At 54.4% G+C, this 9,131-nt stretch overlaps 1 protein-coding gene across 2 annotated transcripts in view; it reads left to right on the forward strand.

The window, feature by feature from the left end:
* Positions 1 to 8,035, forward strand: part of MDGA1 (MAM domain containing glycosylphosphatidylinositol anchor 1) — a 57,203-nt gene extending 49,168 nt beyond the window's left edge. For both annotated transcript variants that reach the window (XM_046640669.1, XM_046640670.1), the window contains 7 exons: positions 102 to 279; positions 521 to 544; positions 1,576 to 1,728; positions 2,073 to 2,207; positions 6,689 to 6,819; positions 7,041 to 7,149; positions 7,871 to 8,035. In XM_046640669.1, the coding sequence (XP_046496625.1) occupies positions 102 to 279; positions 521 to 544; positions 1,576 to 1,728; positions 2,073 to 2,207; positions 6,689 to 6,819; positions 7,041 to 7,149; positions 7,871 to 7,962 (822 nt within the window). In that variant the 3' untranslated portion in view covers positions 7,963 to 8,035. The remainder of the gene's footprint in view (positions 1 to 101; positions 280 to 520; positions 545 to 1,575; positions 1,729 to 2,072; positions 2,208 to 6,688; positions 6,820 to 7,040; positions 7,150 to 7,870) is intronic.
* The last annotated feature ends 1,096 nt before the right edge of the window (positions 8,036 to 9,131 follow it).

A 9,131-nucleotide genomic window follows, 5' to 3' on the forward strand; every position in this document is an offset into this window, starting at 1 on the left:
ACACTGACCACCCCCCACCCCCAAGTCACACCAAGGCTTGGGCTGGTGCTCTGGTGGGGGACGTGGCCTGCCAGGCATCTGGGGACTCCCTGTATCTACAGTTGAATCAGCACAACACCATGGTGAAGGCCATCCCGGTGCGGCGCGTGGAGAAGGGACAGCTGCTGGAGTACATCCTGACTGACCTCCGCGTGCCCCACAGCTATGAGGTCCGCCTTACGCCCTACACCACCTTCGGGGCTGGTGACATGGCCTCCCGCATCATCCACTACACGGAGCGTAGGTGGTGGTGGTGGTAAGGTGGGCCCATCTTATGCCCAGGGAACCCCCTCCACACTCTCCATATGGTTCCTGAGCTTGGGGATCCCCACTGTGCAGTGTCCTACTCCATCACTGCCGCCCAGGCCCCTCTGGGTCCCAGTCCTGGCTCTGGGGACCCTGTGCCCTGGTCCCAAGCTTGGGAACCCTCTGCATAGTCCCATAGCTCAGTTCTGACTGGTTTTCCTGCTTGCTTTCTCAGCCATCAACTCTCCCAACCTATCAGGTGAGATACCTCCCCACCCCCCACAACTCTCTTTCCCTTTAAGGACACAAGGGCTCCCCTGGTGGGAGGAGGGAACCCCAAGAGATACCCAGAGAGAAAACGGGGTGGAGAGCAGCAGCTGGAAGGAGAAGCAGAAAGGAGCAGTGCTGGGCTTGGGGATGTTTGCATCCAGGCTTTATTCTGGATCTTAAAGGCGGGGGACAGGGGTGGAGTAGGAGGGACACCTCTAACTCAGGGCCTTTCATCCTCACTCAGCACCGTTCACTGTCCCCAAAAGAAAGATGGAGAGGCCAGGCTAATCCACATCCTCTGTTCTCTGGGGCAGGGATCATTAATCTGAGATCCATGGACCACTAAAGGATCTGTGTGTAGAATTCAGGGGGTCATGAACCTAGAACCTGGAAGGGCATACAATGACTTCTTTATTTTCCCTAATTTCTAGTGGAAATTTAACGTCTCCTTCAATGATGAATGCAGGCAACTAACCACAGTAGTGTAATCACTGCCTGTGACTTTGTCATTAGGAGAAATCCAATGTTCTCACATCACCTTGAAGTTGTTGCAGCGATCTCTGAATGTCATTTACAGTCATTAGTATTTTAAAACTATGGTAACTATTAGACCTGACACTAGATCTTGTGACGTTATTAGATAATAAAGAAGTCCCCTTATTATTATATCACACCTTTGTTTTTTAAAAATATTTTGACAAATGTGTTTCAGTATAATTGATTTCCTTTGTAACCCTATGCATTTCATTTTATGCGTCTAAAGTCATTATTCTGAGATGAGGTCCTTAACTTCACTTGATGCCAGAAGGGTCTGTGGCACAAAAATGGTTAAGAAGTCCTGTTCCAGGAACAGATTTGTCAGGGGCCCCACTGCCTGATTTCAAAGCCCTGGAATCCTGGGCCCACTGCTTGGATGCTTGGGAGCTGCCTTGGGGGGACAAGGAGGGTGAAGCCGGTCCAGAGGGCCTGAGGGGGCTGACCTCTTTGTCTCACCCCCACCCCCTCCCCGCCCCAATGCAGACAACACCTGTCACTTTGAGGATGAGAAAATCTGTGGCTACACCCAGGACCTGACAGACAACTTTGACTGGACACGGCAGAACGCCCTCACCCAGAACCCCAAACGCTCTCCCAACACTGGTCCCCCCACTGACATCAGCGGCACTCCAGAGGGTGAGGACATGGCCTGCTGCTGGGAATGGAGGACTGCTTCAGGGAGGGGTCTAGCCCCAGGGAGCCCCAGTCTGAGGGGAGATGCGGCCCCGCCCTCAGGGAGCCCCGGTCTGAGGGGGACACAGCTCTGTCCTGAGAGGATCAGGAAGAGGAGCAGCTGCAGTGGAGCTAAGGACTCATGAACATGGCCCAGACTCCTGTGCTGTGCGGCAGGGAGAACAGGGTGGCTGGGGTGAGGCACCTGGGATTCAGACAGCTGAGGCTAAGGTAGAGAAGGAATCGGGTGGAAAGAGGCCTGGGTGGGGTGAAGAGGGGGCTGTTGGCGCATCTCCCCCTCCCTGCAGGCTACTACATGTTCATTGAGACGTCCAGGCCCCGGGAGCTGGGGGACCGTGCGCGGTTGGTGAGTCCCCTGTACAACGCCAGCGCCAAGTTCTACTGCGTCTCCTTCTTCTACCACATGTATGGGAAGCACATCGGTGAGTCGGGGGACCAGGTAGTCTGCCCGAGTGTGTGCGGGGGGCTGGAGGGGAGGCTCCATAGGAGGCTGGGGATTGGCCCGGGTGAGGCCTGGGCTTCCCAGCTTGGCTGAGTCACAGATCCTTGTAGGGGTGTGAGCAGAATCTGGGTAAGGGGGGACATCCAGAGCCAGCTTGTCTGAGGTTTTGAGACAGTCGAGGCTTCCTGAGTCTGCAAAACAAATGGCTCCAGCAGGATGAGATTTAAGTTTTTGGAAGGGATCAAGAAGACAGCTAAGAGGTTGCATGTATTGAGTGCCTGCCAGGTGCCAGGTGCCATCCTGGGTGCTCTGCGTCTGTGGTCTCATTAACCCTCACAACCACCAGGTGAAGGATGTTACCATGTAAATCTGAGAGGTTAAGCATTTGGCCAAGATCACACAGCAACCCAAGTCTGTCTGACTCTCCCAAGCCCTAAACACAAGGTTAGAAGGGTGCTGCTTTGGGAGCGGTGAGAGGAAGTCCTGCTTCCTAAGTGTGGGCATGACCCTAAGGAATGCCCCTTGGGAAGCGATGGCACTGGCAGGAGTGTCACATGGATCAATGAACTCATCAGGCCAGCCATCACCTCTGGAGCCCCTGCTCAGTGCCAGGCATCAGCTGCTGCAGAGAACGGAGTGGACAAGTTTCCCATCCGCTTGGCACCTACAGTCAAGTGGGAGAGACAGACATTAAATAACTAATGGCACCAGATAGGCCTTAGTGACCACCGTGACACAAAAGGACAGGGCCGAGACAGCTGGTAACAGGGAGACTTGACTGACTTGGGGCCCTGATTATGGAAGACTCTGCTGAGGAATTAACAATTTAAAACTTTTTATTTATTTATTTGCTTGTTTACATATTTATGGGAAAAGTAATATATTTTGCTAGGTCAAAATGTACAAAAGGTGCATAATGAAAGGCCGCCTCCATCCCAGGCCTCCTGCCACCTAGAGCCCCTCCTCAGAGGCAAATTTCCAGAAATACTTTATGCAGATAGAAACCACTACATATATATTCTGTTTTCTACCATTTTACACACACTGTTCTGTGCCTGGCTTTTCCCTCTGAACCGAACATCTTGGTGATCGTGCCTCATCAGGCCACAGAAAGCTTCATTGTTTTCCTCAGCTGCACTGTACAGGAAGGGACTTAAGCAAGAGTAAAGGCTCATTATGGAGAAGTCTCTGCAACTAGAGTAAGGGATCAAGCAGAACTGATGAACTAGAATGGGGTGGGATGGAAGGTTCTGCATCCGTTGGGGCCCCCAGGCCATCCACACAGACCACTTTGCCTGTGGCTGGGTCTGGACTTCATGAGAAGCTTCCTGTGGGGTAGGTGGGGTGGGTGACCAGGACTGTCCTGCCCTACCCTGCCCAGCCCCCTCATTTCCATCTGGCTTCCCCAGCTGGAGTAACCAATTCAAACCAATTCCAAGTTTTTACACCAAAAGTCCCATATCCCAGGCAAACCAGGACAGTTGGTCACTTTATCCTAAGCTTAGGAAGGGCACTGGGGTCCCAGCTGGGTCCAGCGTGGCCACAGGAGATCAGACCTTATGAGCTGGGATGCAGAGACTCCCCCGAGGAGTGGTCTGTGCTCCAGAGCTTGCTCAGTGTCCCCAGCGGGGTAGAACAAACACCAGTCAGTGAAAGCTTCCTGGCGGAGGCAGATTTGAATTCTACCTAGGAAGACCCTGTAGGCGTCAGATCTGCCCAGCACAGGAGTGGGCCATCCTGTCCCTCGACAAGAAGACTGTCGGGCAAGGATGCTGTGGAGGGGACCCCTGTCCCAGGTCATGTTACTCCCCTGCTCTGTCCCCTTCCATCACCATCTTCTCCAGGCCTCCCGTACCTGATCCGGCCCTGCCTGCTTCTCTGTCGCCACCCCCCCTCCCCCTTGCGTCACTTCACTCGGCTGGAGCACACAGCTTTCCTCAAATACTGAGGCAGCTTCCTGCTTTAGATGCCTTTGCTCATGATCTTCCCCTGGCCTGGAACATTCTTCCCTTCCCCTCCTTCAGATCTCCTCAGAGAGGTCCCCGACAGCCCCATCTAAAAGACCCCTCTAACTCTTTCCCTGTGTTTTTAATGCTTACCACCAAGAGAGTCTAAGCCCCATGAGGGCAGGGGTCTTCCTCTTATTCACAGATGTATGTCTAGTGCCTAGAACAGTGCCTGGCAATTAGTTGAATGAATGAACAAATGAATGATAGGGAGGTCTGGGCTTGATGAACCCTGAGGTAACTTCTCACCCTGAGATTCTGTGGAAGTCCTTCTTCAGTCCGGATGACAGTCATGGAAAGTTCTTCATTCAGCACTTAATATTGAGAACGGATAGGAATTTGATGGAGACGTTCCCTCAAGGAGTCAAACAGGCGGAGAAGATGGGAATGCCCATAACTGCCGCATCGCAGAGCAGGGCAGTCAGGGCCCGGGAGCTGCAGTTTGAGGACTCAGTTCACACGAAGGATAGGAGACTCCCAGCTCAAGCCTGGGAAGACTTCTTGGAGGAGGTGACATTTCAGAGGCCTCGAAGCATGAGAAGGACTTGGCCACGGGAACATGATAGAGGAGGGCATCTCAAGCAGTGGGAACAACTGGAGCAAAAGCCCTGAGGCCGGGAAGCTGGGGTATGTCCAGGTTTGACTTTGGAGGTGGCGAGGGTGGTAGAGAATGTGGTGAGCAGGCCAACCCTTAAGGGAGGTTGAAGGTTCTGACCCCTGTGAAAGGCTGTCAGGAAGCAGGGGAGATCTTGGAGCTGATGAAGGCAGAAATTCAATTTTCGTTTGAGCAGTGAAAACGTGGAGTTCCCTCATTAGGGCCTTTGGGGAAGGGTGGTGGAGGAGGAAGAAAAGGTATGGGGATTGAGGCTGGACCCCAGGGAGATAGGAACAAGGGAAAGATCTCCAGGAGGGGAAAGAGAGAGAGAGGTCCCTTTGGGGCTGGCTGGGATCCTGAAAGGCACTGGGGTTTGAGCCCTGCCTAAGCTGGTGTGGCACTTCCTGGACCGTGGGGCACTGGGAGTCACCCTTGCATGGCCCCATCAGCTGGTGAAGGTTCCCCACGTACCTTGAACGTTTGGCAAGCTCCTCACCCAGGCCCGGGTCTGCTGCTGGGGAGAAGGATGTTTTTTGCTGTCCTGGTCCGTCCTCTCCCCTCCCCGCCCACCCTACCAGCTCTGGGCACCAGCTGTCCCCAGACCTTGTGTCTCACTGACTTTCTTTGGTCCAAGCCAACTCCTTTCGTCTCAGGCAGGTAAAATGTGGTGCCTCTCCCCCACTGGGGGTCTGTCTATCTGGTGTCACAGATGGCGTGGCTTTGTCTGTGGGCAGTACCATGGAAATGCCAGCCACCAGGTGTCATCTAAGATTGATTCCCCTTCCCTTGGAGCCAGGTCTTTCCTGTCACTGGGGGCTCGAGGTGGGCTGGAAGAGCTGAGGGGTGGGCATTGACATTGCCTGGGTGCTCCTCGCCAAGCCTTGATCCCGTCCTTCTCTCCTAGTACCCCTCAGCACTTCCAAAATTCCAGGGCCCTGTGGCTGTGGGCAGACAGGCTCCAACTCACTCTTTTTTCTTACTTGTGTCCTAAGCATCAATATTAGAGAAATCACGGGTTTGAAGCCTAGCTTTATTCACCTCTTAAAACATACATATAAGAATTAACATTTTTTTATTGAGGTATAATTGACATACAACATTATATTAGTTTCAGGTATACAACATAATGGTTCAATGTCTGTATATATTGTGAAATGATCACCATAATAAGTCTAGTTAATATCTGTCACCATACATAGTTACAGAATCTTTTTGAGGGGCATGAGAAATTTTACTCTCAGTAACTTTCAGATACGCAATACGGTGTTATTAACTATAATCACCATGCTGTACATTACATCCCCAGGACTTATTTATCTTATAACTGGAAGTTTGTACCTTTTGGCTCCCTTCACCCATTCTGCTCACCCCCCTACACCCACCTTGAGTATTAAAAATGGAAAGTCTGTTCCTGTCCCTCCAGAAATCATGTATCAGGTGCCACCAGGGGTATGCATTGCACACTTTGGGACTCCTGCTCTGCACTCAGACATAGGCCCCACTGTCCTGGGACAACTCCCCTGTCTAGAGAGGGAAGGGTGGTATGAGTGTGTGTGTGTGTGTGTGTGTGTGTGTGTGTGTGTGAGGGATAGGGGGATTAGCTGATTAGGAAGGAAGGGAAGAAATGAAAATTTGCAGATTGTGTTGATGAACTGAAACCCTGCTATTGTCTCTCTCTTTCCTATGTTGAAGTCCCCCCTGGGATAATGGGACAATGAACCGGTCTGCGTTGGGGAGAAGGTCCCATCCACCGGGGACAGTGCTGTGGGCAGTGGTGGGAGAGGGGGTCTTGGTGGATGTGGAAGGGTAAAGTGTCCTTGTCCAGACCTCACTGCTCCCCTCTCTTTACACTCCCCGCAGGCTCCCTCAACCTCCTGGTGCGGTCCCGGAATAAAGGGGCCCTGGACACGCATGCCTGGTCCCTCAGTGGCAATAAGGGCAATGTGTGGCAGCAGGCCCATGTGCCCATCAACCCCAGCGGGCCCTTCCAGGTGAGTATACTAGGCCCAGAACCTCCTCCTAGGCTCTCCCAGCCCTTGGGCTGTCGCTCTGGCCAGGAAGCACTTAGGAAGGCCCCGTGCTTGTTCTTGGGAGCCAGGAGGAACGCAGGCAGGGTACGCGAAGACTTCCAGGAAGGCTGCGGGGAAAGAGGGAGGGGCCTCTGGTGCAGAACCTCCTAACCTCTGCTCCCTGCTCTCTGACTCCACCCCAGATTATTTTTGAGGGGGTTCGAGGTTCAGGCTACCTGGGGGATATCGCCATAGACGATGTCACACTGAAGAAGGGGGAGTGTCCCCGGAAGCAGATGGATCCCAATAAAGGTGCAAGACGGGAGGGGGTGGGGGAGCCGAATCTGGGGTGGGGGGTGGGCACCTGTCTGTTTCGGGGGAGGGTGTTTGTATCTGAATGAGGATTCAGAGTGGCTGGGTGATGGGATGCATGTGTCGGTGACTATGTGAACACTTGGACCCCACTCTGGCTCAGGCTATGGGACATGTATAGGACAGTGAAAGGACCAGCGCCTGACCCCCTGAGAGCTAGCTGAGCTAATTACAGTCCAGAGTGCCTCCTGTGGCTCTGTGTGTGTGGGTCCAGAGGTGAAGGTGTGCCCCCACCCTGGGGCCAGTTGTTTGCAATAACAGCTTGAGTTTACTTAGCGATTACTATGTACAAGGCAAGGTACAAAACCCCGTGTGTGCATGACCTCCTTTAATCCTCACAGCAGTACTCTGGGGTAGCTCTTACATTAGACTCATTTTACAGATGAGGAAACTGAGGCCCACTGAGGTTGAGTAAATTGCTCCCTGTCTTAGCTGCAGAGCCAGAATTTGGACCCCAGCAGGCTGAGTTAACACCCACACCACACCACCTCACGGCTGTGCTTACGAGCATGTCTGTGTGCGTTGAGGGCAGTGTCCACCTTCAGATGCCCAGGCGGGGGGTGGGGGGTGTAGCAGGACCTCCCACAGCCTGCCCACTATGCCCTGGCCCTGCCGGGCTGACCAGAGCCCCGGCCTGTCTCCCTTCTCTCTCCCGTCGCAGTGGTGGTGATGCCGGGCAGTGGAGCCCCTCGCCGGCCCTGCCCGCAGCTCTGGGGGCCTATGGCCATCTTTCTCTTGGCGTTGCAGAGATGATGAGAGCTGTGTGGCCGCCCCCCACCCCGCCCCCGGCACACCAAAGTGTCCACATCGTACCAAAGACTGACCCCGCCAGCCGGGGTGCCCAGGGGCAGGGCTGGCCCGCCAGGAAGGGGGCCTGCGTTGGCTGCGAAGATGAGCAGAAAACAAGGACAGAGGCCCGGCACTAAGGCCCTGGAGACAGTCGTTCGACATACGCACACGCTCACACACCTACACTCACACACGCAGAGATATATTAAAGCACAAGTTTCTATCCGACCTGCCAGCACCTTCTTTACTGCGGAGACAGGGGACTCGTCTGAATGGCGTCTGCCACCCCAAGGACCTCGGCGCCACATAGGCCTTGTCCTGGCTGCACCTGTGGTGTGTTTCTGCCCTTCCTGGTCCCTAACTCAAGGCTCAGCTCCAGCCAGTGGCTTTACCAGAGGGAGCCAGAAGGGGAGCAGACGTGGGAGCCCCACCCTTGGCCGGATTCTGGGACTCTCTGGAATAGGGGAGGCCAGGGTCAGAGGGCGCCAGGTGGGACTTTGTGAGCTCTGTGAGTGTCCCTGTGCAGGGGACGATGAGGAAGGTGAGGCACCTGCTGCATGCAGCTCTGCTCCTAGGGTGAGGGCTGGAAGGTGAGCCCGCAGGTCACCCAGATCCCCTGACCTGTCCCTAGGATGTCATATTCCCCCCTCACTGTGCCCCTTCCAAGGGACCCAGCACAAGGTCTTGGGCCTGGGCAGTCTGAAGACTGATACCTTCCCCCGACCCCATCCCACCCCAACCCTACCCTGCAGGCAGCTGGATTCCTGAGAGCACAGTCCCCGCCCTGGTTGGCTGGCCTCGCCTCAGCCCCCAGCTGCATCTCCGAGAAGCCAGGGGAGTAGTGGCCAGGCCATTTTCTGGGGTGAGGCTTGACTTGAGAGGGGCAGAGGAGAAGGCCTGCTTTCTTGATTTCACTCCCCCCTCATATGGGGCACTGAATTTGGGAGTAGAGTGGAGCCTCCATTTCTTATATACTTGGCATAAAGGGACGCCCTAGATAGGAGGGTGTGTGTAGGGGGGTGCCCTGCCCCCTCCACTGAAAAGCATTCTTTAGTTGGCTGTTCTCTTCCCACCCTGGGTCAATGAAGGAGGAGGGGTATGTAGAGCTGGGGGTGGAGGGTGGGGCACTTGCT

The sequence above is a fragment of the Equus quagga genome, chromosome 15, assembly GCF_021613505.1.
Source record: "Equus quagga isolate Etosha38 chromosome 15, UCLA_HA_Equagga_1.0, whole genome shotgun sequence".
Taxonomy (NCBI): Eukaryota; Metazoa; Chordata; class Mammalia; order Perissodactyla; family Equidae; genus Equus; species Equus quagga.